The sequence below is a fragment of the Equus przewalskii genome, chromosome 2 (assembly GCF_037783145.1).
Source record: "Equus przewalskii isolate Varuska chromosome 2, EquPr2, whole genome shotgun sequence".
In the NCBI taxonomy this organism is placed as follows: Eukaryota; Metazoa; Chordata; class Mammalia; order Perissodactyla; family Equidae; genus Equus; species Equus przewalskii.
The window spans coordinates 113,861,540-113,879,608 of NC_091832.1; the positions used below are offsets into that span (position 1 = coordinate 113,861,540).

General features: G+C 38.7%; 1 protein-coding gene and 1 long non-coding RNA gene across 2 annotated transcripts in view; one reads left to right on the top strand and one right to left on the bottom strand.

Moving 5' to 3' along the window:
• The first annotated feature begins 446 nt into the window (after nucleotides 1-446).
• Nucleotides 447-3,624, top strand: LOC139081845 (uncharacterized). The gene is made up of 2 exons (XR_011537284.1): nucleotides 447-696; nucleotides 3,349-3,624. It is a non-coding gene; the product is annotated as an uncharacterized lncRNA (long non-coding RNA).
• A 1,304-nt stretch (nucleotides 3,625-4,928) lies between these two features.
• FAM241A (family with sequence similarity 241 member A) overlaps nucleotides 4,929-18,069 on the bottom strand; it is a 42,707-nt gene continuing 29,566 nt past the window's right edge. Inside the window, exon 2 of the mRNA XM_070609379.1 lies at nucleotides 4,929-10,050. Within this exon, the coding sequence (XP_070465480.1) occupies nucleotides 9,805-10,050 (246 nt within the window). The 3' untranslated portion in view covers nucleotides 4,929-9,804. The remainder of the gene's footprint in view (nucleotides 10,051-18,069) is intronic.

An 18,069-nucleotide genomic window follows, 5' to 3' on the forward strand; every position in this document is an offset into this window, starting at 1 on the left:
AAGCGGTGCTATGTCCGCAGTTGGGATCCAAACCAATGAACCCCAGGGATCCGAACTGGGGAACCCCAGGCGCAGAAGCAGAATGTGTGCACTTAACCGCTGGGCCACCGGACGGCCCTCCCCTTGCTCTGTATTTAAAGAACGAAGTTGGCAGCAGAGGCCATCTCGCAGCAAGTTTCATTCCAGTTTTGCTGTGGTTCTATGTGCCGAACCTACTAGGAAAATCATGGTCTGTTCTCCAGGCCTCCTCAGAAGGTTAGATCGCATTGAAGGACACAGTTCTACCGGGAACAAAGCGCTGCGGAGCACTGGAAGGGCAGCAAACACTAGGAGAGCAGAAGAGGCAGGTGGGTGGAGCTGCAATCTTGCTCTTCGACTAGATGGCAACAGAGATATGCAATATGAAGTTTGGACAGACTTTAAGGACTCCCTCGTACCGTTTTCCTGGTATAAACATGCCTGAAGTTGTTGATGAAGAGAGTGACTCCTCTGGGAAAGAGGGCGTTTCGGCAGCAGCCGGTCCTACGTGCTGTGGCAGAGACGGCACAGCAGCACCCAGCCCCAGTACGGAAACGGTTATCAGTGAAGCGCCTGGAATTTAAAACGAGTCTTAACGTTCAGGTCTTTTTGTGTCTAAATCTTTCTGTGCTACGAAAATAATGTCTTCTTTGTTAGCCCAGGGCTTTTGCAAGCCAGGTGAGTGGAAAAAAGCCTGTGTCTTCGACTTGGGTGTCGGTGATATGGTGAGGGAGGGAGGGGCAGGGATATTTCCATTTCAGACGGGAGCGAGGGTGACGATCACTAGCCAGGCGTGGAGCTCTAAGAAATGTTCCTTACAGCTTGAAAAGGCGAGAAATGCCTGAGGAGAGCTGTATTTGGCCAACATCAGCTCTATCTGAGCATCTTACAAAAATATCTGAAAGCATAAACTGACAGTTAAGGAAAATGTGGGAGAACCAGTTTTGAAACGCGCTAGGAGATGGCACTAAAGATATGCCACAGCTTATTATAAAACATTCGTATCTGTAAACATCTGATTTGAGAAACTTTCACTTCTCGGATGGGAGAATTACTTGAAAGAAAAGGAAATATGAAAGAGGAACCCAGGATGGAACAATGTAATTGAAGATTTGCTAAAATAAAGGTTAATTAAGATCATAATATACTTTTAGCATGTTTTCACAGACTAAAAAGATAAGACTTCATGAACATATTAATAATACTCTTTTAAAGACTACATAGTAATAACCTCTGCTAGCGTACACTGACTCCCTGTATCCAGACTGTATCCATGTGTATTGGCATGCGCTGGATGTTTTATGTGAGAGTACTAGTGTACAATTATATTTATCTTGGTGAATCGTTTTTAGTGCATATTGAAAACATAACAGAACTTGGACCAACAGATTAGTCTGAAATTTCACTGTGGATCAAAGCAAGACACTGTTTATGATTCTATGAATATAACATAATACTCTTGGCCTATGCAATGGAGTAAAACTTAGAAAAGGATTTTCAGAATTGATTTCATTTTGTCACTTGTTCAAATCCATAGCAGAATTGCGTATTTATTGGTATGATTCTGCACCTAAGTTTACTGAGGCAAGGGAGCAACAGAAAATGCACGGCATTGTGGTAAGTAGGTGTTTAAAGAAAACAGCTTTTCATCAGAGAAGGTGTGGCTGTCCAGAGCACATTTCATTTCTGTTCATCAACTCCTTAGGTTCTTCATTCCTTATCTTTATGGATAAGAATCATTTTGATTCATGAAGCACTAACAGTTGTAGTTAATAAGAGAACTCACAAAGATTTCAGTCATGAGGAATTGGGAGCACAGTACTGTAATAGAATTCCCTTGTATTTATCTATCTTTTGGCAACAATAAAATAATCAGACCTTTTATGTCTCTCAACATATGAACTTTCCGTGGATAGTGAAGAATGTCCTCTCTTATGTGTGAATGTTTATATTTAATAATGATGACTAGCATTTATCAAAAGCTTGCTATGTGTGAGACACTACAATAAGACATGCAATAATTTATTCAGTCATAACAATTACCCCGTGTTACAGATGAGGGTCTCAGAGTTTAAAGGGATGTGGGTATGACTTATAGAAATTGTAGTTACGCAATGGCAAACCAAGTCATACATTCAGGTCTGACATAAAGACATCCTTCTATTTGAAGTTTGTACATTGTTCTAATATTTTCCTATAACCAAAGGGGGAAGTCATGCCTAAACACTGCTTATAGTTTTAATGTGTAATTGGCTTGGGGCCACTGTCTTGCTTGATCCTGCCCACTCCTAAGATTCCAGGGATAAAAATAGCAGCTAAAATTACTCTTAGAGGTCCCCAAAATATTCTGAGCCAGACTGGAGAAAGCTCTTTTCAAGTGTCTACTGAATTACCAAATCTGGCTGCTGAGATCTTTTGTACTAAAAATAAACGGGAAAGTCATGATTAGGGCCAGTTCCATTGCAATAGGGTGTTGAGGGCAGGGGGAGATGGTTTCCTTACAAGTGAGTTCTGCTCTGCCATTAAAAATCTTATTTTAAATATGCTCCAAAAGTTTGGGGATTAAAACTGCTTGGAACTTGGGAAAGGGGCCAGAGAGCACAAAGCAGACTCACCGACATCTGGGCTTGAACCTGCCCAGCTCCCAAGACGTGCCCGGATGATGGTTTGTCCTGATGCCTTGTGAGGCCCTGAGGGACTTACTGCCTTAAATGTTGACCTGAGTAGGTTACGTATACCCAATCTCATGGATTCCTACTCCTAGTTGTAAGTCATGGGCTTTTCTGTCAATCGTTTGTTCACCTGTTCCTAATACCCTCAAGCCTTTTTTGAACCCTGGGCAAACTGTTCAGTCAACTAAAGCTTTATCACAATTGAAGACCTGAATCTCATAATAGAAACAGGCAACACAACAGACTAAAGGCTATACCCCTAATTTTTTTTATCCATCTTGACCAATGAATTTATTATTTAGTCCTTTTCACAATGTACTCCAAAGAGTGAGGTTTTTGGAAGTGACTCAGGTATCAAGGAGGGTGGGGTGAGAAAAGAATAGGGTCTATAGTGGATGCTGCATCGTGCTGCTCAGATCCTCCCTTCAGAACCCAAGGGTTTACTCTGACCACTGCTGGGGGTGCTGCTAGATGACGGCCCCCAGCTGTCAGCCTTCTCTGGGAATTGCTTTTGGCTGAAGAGAGCTCCCTTGTCCCAGCATAGGTCCATCCTTAAGGCCCACCCTGTTTGAGAGCACCCCGTAGAGTCGCGGAGGCCTTGCTGTGACTGTATTGCATAATTCTCTGCCGAATGCTGCTCTTTTTCCGTCCTTCACAGGTGCTGCTCCCAGAGCGCTCCCTAAGAAACTTCCTGCATGCTAATTTCTTCTGAGTCTGCTCCCAGGGAACTCGACAGACAGCAAAATCAATTACAGCAGCTCCACTTTTATCGTCTCAATATATCAGATATTCATGTAAGATTTCACTTAGAGCAAACTAAACAAAAACCTTTGAAAGCCACTGGTCTAACAAACAAATGCTTTACCTTATAGGAAAAATTATCATTATGGTTTTGTGCAAGACCAATTTATTTAAATTAATCTTTCCAAACCACCATCTAAGGAGTGTGTTTTCCTCTTGTAATTGCTTCTTCTCAGCCTTTATTTGTATGTTGCATTTACACACATACTCTTGTGCCTTTTAAAGCTTAAAATATATTAATAATAAAATCATGAATATTTTTGATATTACATATGTAAAACCAGGAAAATACATAGCAGAAGCAATCATGACAGACCAGAGGGGGCATTCAGTAGATGGCACATATTCTCAAATATTGATAGAGTTTTTACATATCCCATTTACCCCCACCCTGAAAAATAATTCTTAGATTTTGTCTTAAACCAGCTATAGTATTAATAAGTATAGTGTACATAGAATTCTCATTTTTATGTTTAAAAAAAATCTCACATTAAAAAATATATTATCAACTAGCCTTTTGTAGTACAGGAATAAACCAATAACAAAAAAGGTCCATGGTCTTATAATAAAAGTCACTGTATTCTGCGGTGCTTTGGCAAACTAGCGAGAAAATTCCCAACTAATTAAGTTGCAGAAACATGAAATGATAAAAGTTTAACTGTTGAAAAGATAACTCAAATTTAATAAGCATATAAGTGACTAAGTTCTGGATCTTAGCAGGCTCCTGCAGAGTGCATTCAATAATTCTAACTTCACAATAGTCAAGGCAACAGAAAGAAAAAAGACAGCTTGGATGCAGAGGTGGATCTTGATCTGGAGTTTCCTACAACTCTATTGCCTAGGAAGCCACACATACATCAGGCCTTGGCTTTCTGCTCTGGCAATTGTTTTAGTGCATTCCACCTGATTCAGACTCCTGGTGACCCTGTGTACAGTAGAGTGGAACCCTGCCCGGTCTTTTTACGCCATTCTCTCACCTTCCTGCACTATATCAGACAATGCTCCACTGCTAGTCTTAGGGTTTTCATGGCCAATCTTTTTGGAAGTGGGTGGCCAGGTCTTTCTTCCTACTCTGGCTAGTCTGGAAGCTCCACTGAAACCTGTCCACCATGTGTGACCCTGCTGGCATTTGAAATCCTGGTGCCATAGCTTTCAGCATCACAGCAAGATGCAGCCGTCACAGTATGACAACCGACAGACAGGTAGTGTGGTTCCCTCACTGGGAAACAGCCCATGCCAGGGCGGTGACAGCATCAGATCTTATCCACCAGACCATCAGGGCAGGTTGCTCCAGCAACAGCAACGTGGAAAATATACAAGCTCTGCTCACTCTCAGATGTGTTGTTTCTTTGGCAATTTCCGAACTTGATATAGCAGCGATTAACTGATAAGTAGAACATGATACAGGGAGTCAGAGGAGAGACTCAGAATGCAGGGTTGTGAAAGAATATTATTTATTAGAAAGAATAACATAGAACTTTATACACATGTTATTGACATACATGATCTGGGCTATGAGGACATTCTAGGAGGGAATTTATTCTGGAGCCTAAAATACCAAGCTGAGATACTTGAGAATTCCTGCTGACAACTTTTGAGTTTTTTAAAACATTAAAATTTAGTAGATAAAGGTCTACTGAAAAACACTGGAAAAATATGAAATTTAGGTAGCTTCCGTGATCATATGCATTCCAAAATATCCTTTCTGGAGAAATAGTGATTCCACCAAGCACAACACTGAAAATACATTTTCTCTTAAAAAATGTGAGGGTGTAGTAGCAATCCTGCATATGTATGCAAATAACAGCAATATTCTTCCATCAAAAGTGAAGAAACTTACAAATGACAACATGCATATCAATCCACTGTCTTCATGCACAGTGAGTATATTTTTGGGGTGAAAGAACTCTAAAGTACAACCAACTCTAGATCTTCTTGGTTAATCACTATAGGAAGAGCATGAATAAATGAAGTTGATTCATTCACTTGACAAATATTTTGAGCACATATTATGTGCTGTGAGCAAGCACTGTGGTAGGCGATGCAATTATGAACAAGATAGACATGTTTTCTGCCTTTGTGAAGCCTATTGTCTAATGGAAGAAGCTGACACATAAGCTATTACAATCGAGCATGACAAGTGCTGACAGGGGAAGTCCAGGGCTCTCTGAAAGCACATGAAGTACGAAAACTGGATTTAAAAGAGTCAGAGAAATTTTCCTGGGGCACACAATGTCTAAGTGGAGGCTTGAAAGCTGTAAATGTGTTGGTCAGTTTGGCGGGGAGGAGTTAAAGAAAGAAGGTAAAGCAGGTACAGAGCTCTGGAAGAGAGAAAGCATGTGTCTCTCAAGGAACTGAGAACAAATTCAGTATAGCTGAGTCTTGGAAAGGGAGGGTGGTAGTATAGGGAGATGAGGTAGGCAAGAACCTGTTCATGAAGGGCCTTGTAAAACATACTAAGGAGTAAGGACTTGATCATAATGGTAACAGGGAGCCACTGAAAAGATTTAGGCCAAGGCGATCAGTCATGTTTCAGAAAGATTATTCTGAGTATAAAGTAGAAAAATGAAGGCAGGGAGACCAATTAGAATTCTGAGCTAGCAATCCAAGCGAGAGGATGGTGGTATGGACTAGATTAGTGATACTGAGAATGGCAAGAAGTGGTAAGGTTAAAGACATTTTCAGGAAGTAGAAGTTTAAAATAGATAAGACTTGGTGATTGTTATATGTGGGCAGTGTAGGAGAGAATTTTGTCATTTGCTGAGACTGGAAACACAGGAAGAAGAAAAGGTTTGGGAGAAGGATGCCAAGTTCCTTTTCTGGACACACTGAATTGGAGGTACTAAGGGACAAGCAAGTACAAACGTTGGGCAAGCAATTGACTGAAGGGATCTGATATGCTGTACAGCGCTATGAACTGGAGAGTTGTTAGTCTGAAATGGTAACTGAAGCCATGGGAGTGGTGACATTGTCTAAGGCGATGTGTAGAGTGATGAAAAGAACAGGCTGTTGGAAGGAAGCCCAAGGGACACCAAAAATTAAGGGTTGGGCAGAGAAAAAGAAGTTACAAAATACCCTCAGTCCACCAATAAATAATCCTGAAGCCATAATTTGTACACTAGTTTATATTCTCCTTGGTCCAGTCTGTTACTAGAAGTACTAACAGGTATGAAAGTCTTGTTTGATTTCTCTTCTTGCTCCTTGGGAAGCCATGAATCGGCAATGAAAACATTTTAAATAAACTGAAATCAATAAGCATTTATAAAATAACTGTTAAAATGTAATCTACAAACCAAACGAACAGCCCTTGATTGCTTAATACCTAGCTTTGACTATTCTGGGCTTTCTACTTTACCACAGACCTTTACTTAGGCTGTAATTTTCCCTCCCTCAGTTCTGTAACTGTTTCTTATTTCCTGATTGTCTGGATAGTCTTTAATGGATTTGCAGCTCAGTGACAGCACAGAAAGATTTTCTCTGATCAAAACGTCATTAAATAGAGATACATCAGTCAGAAGACAACCATGGTCCATAATTCCCACATGGGAAAATATCCAAATACAGTCTTGGATGGGTCAATGGGGATTTTTATATCTACAGGAGTAGAAATGGGAATGTGGCCTCTAGAGTGGCTAATAGTGGTGTGCTGATACATGTTTAACTACTGGCTCACCAGGAAAAAGAGCCCTGATCTGTCATGTTTGCCAGTTTTTATGGTGTAAATACCCCCCGCCCCCCCCCAGACAGTTTCAAACTACCAACTTGATGCCACTGAAGGCAGAGTAGGGAAAAAATGTACACAATTGGCTCTTGCAAGCCAGTGCAAGCTGGCTTCAGCACACTACTGAACCAAGAATGATCTGTCTGGTGGCCGAGAATGGGCAAATACCTTGTATGTGACAGCTTAAGATGTGACAGGACTGAATTCTACAAAATACTGAATTTTCTCTTCAAGGAAAATTGATTTATTTGTCTATTGTCAGTTTCTTCATAGATCTTGACCTTCCTTTGAATTGAGGACTGATGGTATGAGTGATGCATAAATTAATTATTAATAACTTATTTTTGTAAGTTCTATTTTGTAACTCTATTCATAGCAATAACAGTTTCTAAAACTGGCTTGTATCTGAGATTGAAATGGTTGAGAATCATTTTCAATCTAATTCCTTTTATTATGAATCAAAGAAATGATCAGTTTCTTTTTACTTCAAGATATCAGTATAATCTGGATTCTAATATATTTCATAAAAGAAAATATCTTATTTCCATCAAATAAGCAAAGTTTATTTTTTCCCTATCAAGCAAACAATCTGATGTATAACCGCTCTAACCAACAATATATGCAGAAAAAAGTAGCAGCAAAATATCTTATTTCTTTATATAATTTAATTTATACCCTATAAACAGCAGTGTGCAGATGCATAGTAGTGACAGTATTCTAAATAATTACTATTAAAACTTGCTTTTAAAGTATTTTCAACATTATGCACTGGTGGAACCAGAATTGTTATTATGTGCACTGTATCTTTTTTACATTCCAAAGGGAAATTAAAATTCCTGATAGCATTAGAAAAGAATGAACTTTTTCATATTTAATGCAGATATACAAAATCTCATGGCTTCTATTAAAAACCTCAAAATTATGCTGTGCACAAATGAAGACACCTTTTCAAATAACTTGCACTTGTGCTGAGTTCATAAAGGTTACTATAAAAATATTGCCAACCCAATAAAAACACGATATAGTACAAAGTCTTTTTTTTTAAAGTCAAACTTTCAAGGGTTCATATTTATACAAATGCACAATACTTTTCAGTGCCCTGTGAATGGTATTTTTGTTTCAGATTATTTGACTTTAGAAATCTAAGTTGAACATTTTTCATCAATTTTCTGCTTCAGAATGGAAGACACTGAGAACTTACAAAATAAATTTTAAAACAGGATTGGGTAAAAACTTTACAAGGTGAAATAGTATACACTTTACACGCTTTAGTTATTGCCCTGCCAAAGATAAAAATGAGCCATTATCCCATTTTCCTCTTATTTAACTTGCATTTCTGGATAATTATTTTAACTACCTCTTCTTTATCTATATAGAAAGTCTTTGAGACAAAAGTGTAAAGATATTAGGCTCTCTAACAAAATCCAATATATCACTAAGCCATTTTCCATTTTCACATTATAACATGAATAACATGGCTGGCCAATTACTGAGTTGGCTTTTGCCTCAGAGGACTATTATTACAATTGGCTGTTAAGTTCCAAACTTAAGCATTTGGTTTTATACTGTAATACTGTACTTTCCAATGCAGATACTAAAGAAAATGAGCTGATTTTTTTCCTTAAAAGAATAGTAAAGTAATCAGCCGTAATAGAAATCAATTTGGGGGGGCAGAAATCCATGCCAAGATAGGAAATAGATTTTTAAAATCTTATAATAATGCTATACAAGAACTATAAAATGTAAATTTCTGGAAAAAAATACACTGAAAATGTCTCTCTAGGAAAAAATATGCAATTTGTTAGATACAAGAAAATACAGCATTACCATGGGGTGCAGCCAACTATGGACCTGGCTTATGAGACCTAAAAAATTCACAAGGAGTAATTAGCACCAAAATTGTCTAAAACTTCAAATGATATACTGAAATGATTCCAGGCCCAAGTGTTACATTATAAAAAAGATACATTTAACTCGGGAAGTTTCCTCAGCAATAATAAATATATTCTTTTCAATCTTTAGAAAATGTGCTAGCATTACTGGTTTTCATCAAAATATTAAGGTAGTGTATAGTAATTATCATTTACATTGGTTTGAGCTGAGCAGGGACAATAGAAATCCAAATTATTTCCTAAATAATATGGGGTTATTTGGTGGGTGTGGGTGGGGAGCAATTCTCCAATTAAAACTTATTTTTAGTTCCTTGTTTCATCTTCTTTCTCCTAAAATGTTTTATTGGAGCTCTTCACAAGACCTTTATTGCCCAATTTGAATTCCATATCCTGTCATTTTCCCTGCTCACTTTTTGGTGGTGTTATTTAAATTTTGGCATGGGAACAGGGTGTTTATAAGTGGGCAGAGATTGCAGTAATAAAACATGAGTTTTGAATAAGCTACAAAATATATATTCAACCCTGTTATAATCAAGAGTTGAGTTTAATTCTAAACAACATCCACTCATAAATTTAATTACGAAACAGCACACAATTTGACACAAAGCAAACTTCTCGACTTTCATGTAGTGAAATATATAATTTCACCAATTACACATATGGCTACCAAATGTCAGACAGCAGCTCATTTGACCGTACTTTACTGTTGCACGTAAATAATGACAAGGCAAAGAACAGCAACTAGTCCAAGGGCTTGTAGTCCAAGGAACCACAGCATGAGCCAAAAGAAGATGACGATCACCGGTTCCACAATTCGTTCTCCAAAATACATCCTTGTGAAGCCCATGTTGAGGAGGCTTTTGTTCAGTTCACCGAAAAGTGTTCCCATCTTTTTGTAGTCGTCTCCAACAGGCTCGCCAGTGTGGTTTTGTGATTCTTCAATATCCTTTAAAAAAGACAAAACAAACATAAAATGAGAAAGAGGTGAAGGTCTTTAAAAATAATGACAACTTCATAGTTCTTCTTCATCTGCCAAAGCACTCGGCATATTTCTGACATTTTTCCAATACCTGAGAATGTTCCTTTTGCTTGACAATAAAACAACTATGCCTTTGCCCACCTTTCAGGAATATGGAAAGCACTGATTTATTGATTTCTGTGGAATCAACACTGACTGGACCCTCAACTACCAGAACAGTGATTTACAAGATGAAGGAAGGAACTGATTCATTTCCATTCATTTTCTAGTTTCCTGGAATTGCACAAAGACAGCTCCTTAAAAAATCAAGTATTTCAGAAGAACCATTTTCTACCAACCTCCTACTTTGAGGCAGTACCCAGATTACTCTGTTCTGGTAAATAAGCTTCTTTGTAGTCCATTCGTTTGACACTGAGACTTTAGGGAACCTAGCCTCGACTGACTGGAGCATGTCTTGCTGCTACTATTAAGCAATCCTCAGCCATTACTGCTGTGACCTTTCAATCTTAGCCCCAGCTAAGGACACTTCAGTGTTGGCCTCTGCATAGTTTCCTGTCCAAATTCCACAAATGTCCTAAATGCTTCTTATTAATCTCATCAGGAGAAACACATAGTTTCCAAATAGGAATAATTTTGTACAATAAGCTCAAAAGTCCACCTAGAAGTCAGCTCCCCAGAAGATGTCATGTGTACTCAATTATACTTACCAAAAAGTATCTACTATTATATTGCCTCTCAGTCTTATTACAATTAAGGCCTTCATGCCAGTTATTCAGCTACTATCCCTCAGCTTCAAACTGACCCTTTGGAATTCTGCAAACATTTCTGGCTCCCTGTTAGGCTCATCGCACAGATGGAGAAGGAAGAAGGGACTTGCTCTTTCTTGTTTGCTTCTGATGGTTTCTTGATCCTGTCAGTCTCACTCTTGCAACAGTTCTTCACTCTGGCAGTAACAGTTCCTTCCAGCAGCAGCCACCGATTTCAATTTGGGGGCTTCCCAATACTTGCAGAACCCATCTCAATGTGCCTTCTTGAGACACCAGATCCAACTCATGGGGGCCTCCTCCTCACATACCTGGCTCCCAGGTCTATGGCATCCCTTCTTTGAGCTCAGAGACACCACCCCCAGGAGAGCAGTGATGGGTTCTTGGAAGTCTTTCAGCTCCATGGGACCTTTCCCTAATCTCAGTTTTAGTAATTCCACCTCTTTTCTAGGCTGCGCCAGGCCTACGAGTGGTGGCTGCTTCTGGCTGTTGCTAACAGCAATACTTTTGCTACTTTAGTGCTGTGGTTTTTAAACTTTAGCATAAGTTAGAATCCCCTGGAGGGCTTGTTAAGGCACAGATTGCTGGGCCCACCACAAGAGTTTCCCACTGAGTAAACTGGGGGTGGGGGGTGGGGACCTTGGAGTCTGACAATTTGCATTTCTGACAAGTTTCCTGGTGATGCTATGGATGCTGGTCTGGTGACGATCTTTTGAAAAATCACAGCCTTAGCATTGTCTTTCTGCCTTTCCTATTCTTCAATGCCTACTTAACAATTCATTATATTAAATTATCTTTGTTAAAATAATTGGTATAGTTTCTCTCTTCTCACTAGGCTCTAATACAATCACACACACACACACACAAACATGTCATGTAGGTGACATAGGTGTAATTATAATTTACTAAACCTAATTTCTTTTAGGAGTCATGATTCAAATCAGTACTTATGAACATCTACTTGCTCGTAGGAGGTGCAAGATGGAAAATTACTCATATGTGAAAACAAAGCCTTTAGGTATAGGGTTTCATTAAAAAGTAAGTATCAAATACCATGAAATATGCTGTCTAGGCCACAGGAAAGTTAATTAGCTTAAAAAGACAAAAATCACCTGCCAAAAAGAGCCAATGAATTTGAGGGAGTTCTGAGGCACTCTTCAAACGCATGAGGCAAACTTAGATTCCTTTAGTGGAAACCAAAGCTTGATCATTTCAGTCATCAATCATTGAATAACTAAAAATATCTTTTCACTTAAAAAATGCCTTATTTTCTATTCTACATATACAGTTCAAAACATATTTAAGGGAAGACAGTGAAAAGAATCTAATTTTTATTTGCAATAGTTAGACAAAATGATTTTCAACATGACTTTTAAGGTGGTCTTTTCTCACATAATAGTAACTTATGTAGAGCAGAGTGTCAGTGATGAAGTAGTGGAAAAATGAGACTCAAGGGCGTGTCATTATTAGTCTATATTTTAAGTTAAAGCCAGAATTATTTGAGCTATATTTATAATTTTTTATTACTTTTTGATTTTATTTCTATTAAAAAAAAAACCGTGGGAAAAATAAAATGCTGCAGAGATATCTAGGGAGTTCAGATCCAGGCTCCAACACTTTAACTTAGTGACTTGACTAAATTACCTCACTCTCCTGAGCTTCAGTTTTCTAATCCACAAAACGGATTCATATGATTCCTCTTTGATACGGATAGTATCCTCTTGAATTATAATTTACTTGTTAACCTTTCCTTTTTTTTGGATTTTAATTTCTAAATTATTTTTCCTTCACTGAAGTGCTCTGCTACATTTATGTGTTCCATGATAATATACTACATTAAAAAAGAAAAACACAATCTCGCTCTTCCTCGAGACTAAGCTTTTCTTTTCCTGAGGACGGAACTTGAGAGACCCTGATTTAGTTTCTAATTCTTCTAGTCCCTCAACCCTCTCTACTGCTTCAGCGTCTAGCATTGCTACTGTCATTTCTGGCCCCTTTTTTCAATATTTTATTAAAGATTTTTTCCTTTTTTACTCTTTCCAATTTCTTTTAATCTACACACTCATTGTACCTTGAGGTTTTCTGTTGTTACTGAAGCTTTTTAAGACTTTTTTTTCATTATTTTTGTGGTTTTGGTACAAAGAAAGTACCCTAATCTGATACGGTTCTCTCTGAAGATTTACTTTCAATTCTTGTACAAACTGCTCGTGAGTTTTTCAGGGGAAGTAGGTGTTGCAACATTTAAGTCAAAATTGGGAATCAGTTAACTCCTAGAGGCCAGATGGGGAGGCAGCAACAATCACGTCTCAGCTCCGGGAACAGCGGGTGGGATGGAGGCTGGAAGTGGAGGTCCCGGCGAGGACTGCTCCGGGCACGCTGTGGCTGCTGCAGCCTGCTGCTTTTTTTTTTCAATATGAGAAATTTCCAAGCACACACAAAATTAGAGAAAACAGTACAATGAACTCCTATATACCTATTAACCAGATTCAACAATTACTAAAATTTTGCCACTTTTCTGCAGCACTTCTTAATCTGGGCAATCTAAAGGAGAGAAAAAAGTCTAATCACTAGAAGAACGCCTGAAAGTGGCAAATCTTCACAAATGAAGTTCTGTGGAAACATCAAAGATGTCCAGCAATGAAGCAGATGAGGGTTCAAACAATCCTAAAGGAAAGACACTTAATAACATGGAAAAGAAAAGAGGCAGCATTCTTAGATCAGTGAGATTACAGTCAATCTCATTACAGTACTTTCTGCATCCAGGATACCCCCCCAAACACCACAGTTCTTAAAGGTACAAACAGGGGTGTGCTGGTTAATGTTTCATAATAGGCTTTGTAGGGGTGGGCCGGGAGGGATGGTGGATCTCTGATTTGTACCATTTACCAATTCTGTGGTGTTTTCCAATTTCTGTAGCGCTAGTACTCCCATTGTGGCCAATTTCAAGCTACTTATAACCAGCTGGCAAGGTTCCTGAAAGTTTAGCAATTGGCTCTTAAGGTCTGATAGGAGCCAGCACCAGCACTCCACTGTAGGTACACTAGTTGAGATAAAGACCTGCTTGGTCTTTATCTTTGATCTCTCTCTTCTTTCCATCAACCAGTACATTTTTATGAGTTTGTTTACAAAAGCGACAAGTTGGGATAGCTAAATAGAATCACTGCATTATAATATATTGAAATTAAGAAAACTGTATTAAGAAAGAAATACATTATGACTTGAGTAGTGGATATGGTTAGATAGAATGCAATACATGGAATGCTACAAAACCACCACAAGTTAATAGCATTTTGCTTTTTCTAGTCTGTTTCATGCAGATATCAAAAATGCACCCAGTTCAATAATTTTTAGTTCTGATTTACAATAAAATTTAAACTGCCTGATTTGTGAGCAAGTGGTGCTCTTTCAATGCTCTCCAGCTCTGTGAACGGTATGGCACTGCCATCCATATGCCAGATCCAAAGGCTAGAAACCTGAGGCATTCTTGACTCTACCCTCTTCCCCACCTCCCACATCCAGCTCATCACCATATCCTCTTTATTTCACCTACTAAATATTTCCTTAATGTGTATACACTAGTCCATCTACTGCTGTCATCCTAAAACAATCTACTAACATCTCTTGTCTATTCCTATGGTTTCCTAAATGCCCTTGCACACATCCCTTAGCTCCCCTAAAACTATTTACCACACTGCAGCCACAGCGACCCTTTCAAATTGCAAATCCAATCACCCCACCTCCATCCTGCTTTTAGGATCAAGGCCAAAATCTTTAACATGATCTATGAGGCCCTGTGCAGTCTGGCTTCTATCTGGGTCTTTGGCCTCGTCCTGTCATCAGCCTCCTTCCGTCTCTCTCTGTTTCAGCCACATGGGGCTTCTTTAACTTCTTGAACAGGCCATGCTTTTGCCTGCCGCAGATTTGCACAAGCTGTTTTCTCTGCCCAGTGCACTCTTTCCTCCTTCCTTTTCTTAGTTAATGCCTGCTCTTCATTTAGTCTCAGTTTAAGCCTGAACTCAGTCTCATAGCACTATATAATGCGCTGTCAATGCAAATATGTATGTGATTGTTTGATGAATGTCTTTCTCTCTCACTGCAATGTAAGCTACCTCACAGCTGGGGCACTATCCATTTTTGCTGATTACTGATATCCTCTGATATCAATATATGGCAAGTACTATCTTGGGAATAGCAGCACATACAAGGAGCTCAATAAATATTTGTTGAATAAATGGAGAGAATGTATCATGTATCTGCAAGCATTAGAGCAATATCTTGATTTTGAATATTTTGAATTGCTACCTTGCTTTTTTTTTTTTTTAAAGCTTGGCACCTGAGCTAACATCTGTTGCCAATCTTTTTTGTTTTTTGTTTTTGTTTCTTTTTCTCCCCAAAGGCCCCCAGTACATAGTTGTATATATTCTAGTTGTAGGTCCTTCTAGTTGTGGCATGTGGGACACCACCTCAGCATGGCTTGAGTGATGCCAGGTCCGCACCCAAGATCCAAACCGGCAAAATCCTGGGCCGCCGAAGGGGAGCACACGAACTTAACCACTCAGCCACGGGGCTGGCCCCTCTTGCTCACTTCTTGCCAAACAAAAGATGATCTTTATTTTCTGAAGTATTATTTATTATAGTAATCTCAAAACAATGTGTAAACGTTTATGGGATTAGCAGTATTTCTGTTGTGGTTACTATTAAGCATCCATCCCTCTTTCCTCTTAGAACCTTAATCCAGCCCACATTCCTCAGGTGAGGCAGACCCCTACAGCCCCATAGATGAGAGGTCTAAGTAATCTCTGTCCCTTTACTGGAAGCCAGCTTTGGAAAGGGCCTGTGATCCACTTTGGAACAATGACTTTTGTGCATCTTCTGGGGAAATTCTTTCTAGCCCTTCTGACACAAGTTTGGAAAATGATCCTTCTTCTATTTCTCCACGTATAGTCCTTAGGTAAAGAGAATTTATTGTTTTTGTACTAGTTTTCTATTGCTGCCATAAGAAATTACTACAAACAGTGGCTTAAAACATCACAAATATATCCTCTTATCATTCTGTAGGTTAGAAGTCATCCAACAGGATTGCGTTTCTTTCTGGAGGTTCTAGGACAGAATCTATTTCCCTACCTTTTCTAGATGTTAGAGGCCAACCATATTTCTGGGCTCTTGGCCCCTTTCCTCCATCTGCAAAGCCAGCAATGTTACAGCTCTGACTACTTTTCTGTAGTTAACTACTTCTTCTGACCACAGCAGGGAAAGGTTCTCTCTTTAAGGACCCATGTGATAAGGTCTAGCCCAGCTGGATAATCCAGGATAATCTCCCCATCTCAAGGTCCTTTGATTTAATCACATCCGCAAAATCTCTTTTGCCAAGTAAGGTATCATATTCATGGGTTCTAAGGATTAAGGTGTGGGCATCTTGTGTGTGTGTGTGGGGTGGGGTGGGCGGGGGACCATTATTCTGCCTATCACAGTGTTTTATTAAAAGTTATTTCTTTATATATCTATTTCTCATCACTAGCTTTGATAAAAAGGGCAAGGTCATTAAGGGCAAGAACCATGTCTTATAAATTTTAACATCAGTACTTAGTATATTGCACTGTGCCTGACCCATTGTAGGCTCACAACAAGTACCTGTTGAACTACTGAACAATAGAAACATTCTACAACATTAGGCAAAAAAACACACACAAGGGGCCAGCTCCGTGGGCGAGTGGTTAAGTTCGCGAGCTCCGCTGCGGCGGCCCAGAGTTTGGATCCTAGGCGCGGACATGGCACCACTCGTCAGGTCATGGTGAGGCGTCATCCCATATCCCACAACTAGAAGGACTTGCAACTAAGATATACAAATATGTACGGGGGCGTTTGGGGAGATAAAGTGGAAGGGAAAAAAAAGATTGGCAACAGTTGTTAGCTCAGGTGCCAATCTTTTTTAAAAAAAAAGAAAACAAAAACAATAAAAACATACAAAACTTCTGTGTAACATCAATTATTTTATTCTCCCATGAGTACAGTTGTGAATTAGTTCAAATATTTATAAAGAAATTCTAGACCAGATTACAAGATTTAGCTGCTAGCTAAAATTTACATGCTCAACTCAATTTCTAAACCATTATATTTTAAGAGCAGAGGCTAATATGAACAGATGAGCTCTTGAGTCCTTGACTTTCTCTCAAATGTTTGTAATCCTCAGAGTGACAGTAGGAGTGGCGGTATTATTAACGGTAGAGTAGAAGAGCTAAGACTGGGAGCCTACCATGTGCCAGGCACTGTGCTTTACAAGCATTACTTTGTTTGATCTTTCCAAAAAGCCAGAAGGGAGGCACTATAATTTTCCCCCATTTGCAGATACAGAAACTAAGCAATCGGAGGAGTTAAATGTCTGACCATTGACTTATACTCAGTAATTGAATTTGCTTTGGTATGAACCCAGGCCTTCCTCACTCCAGAGACCACACCATTAATCCCCATACTATACTCTCTCCAGTTATTATATTATTAATAGCTAACATCTGTCTAACGTTGCTGAGTTCTCAGAGAAATTTTATATATTTGATCTCTGAAAAAAAGAAAAGCTATGTATACATTTTAATTTTTCACAAAATGAGTATATTTAACACAGCAAAATCTTTTATTGCTTTACATCTTTTCTCAGTTTACAGCATACTTAAAAGTGAGTTTATCAAGCATAAAAACTGCTCAAATTTTTTTCATCTAATATAAACAAGGTAAAGTTATTTGTAGCAGTTTAGTACATTTTTCATAGCCCTTTTGGTATTGACTAGAATTTAGATTCAAGTGTGAAAAAAAAGACTCCCAGCAAAAATGGAGAGATATGCTTGGCAGAATTGCAATAAGGCAAAAAAACCCCACTTCACACATAACACAGTAGCGCAGAAATGCAGATGGTGCTTCTCCCCCTGTTCTAACATTAATCACGTTGTGTCTTTGCCAAATTTTTTTCTTTGTATGTGAGGTCCCAATGGAAGAACATTTGTCAAATGCACAGTTTCCTTCATGATTGTACAATAGTACTGACGATGACATGCACATTAAAAAGTATTCTCACCAAAACAGTGATATTATTTTTTGTCCATGATTAAAGACATACATAAAAATAATTAATATAATTAATTCAAAATTTTGAATATAATTAATTCAAAATCCTTCTTAAAAGATACACAAAATTAATGATGAGAAACTAAAGGTGAACCCTTAAAGAATC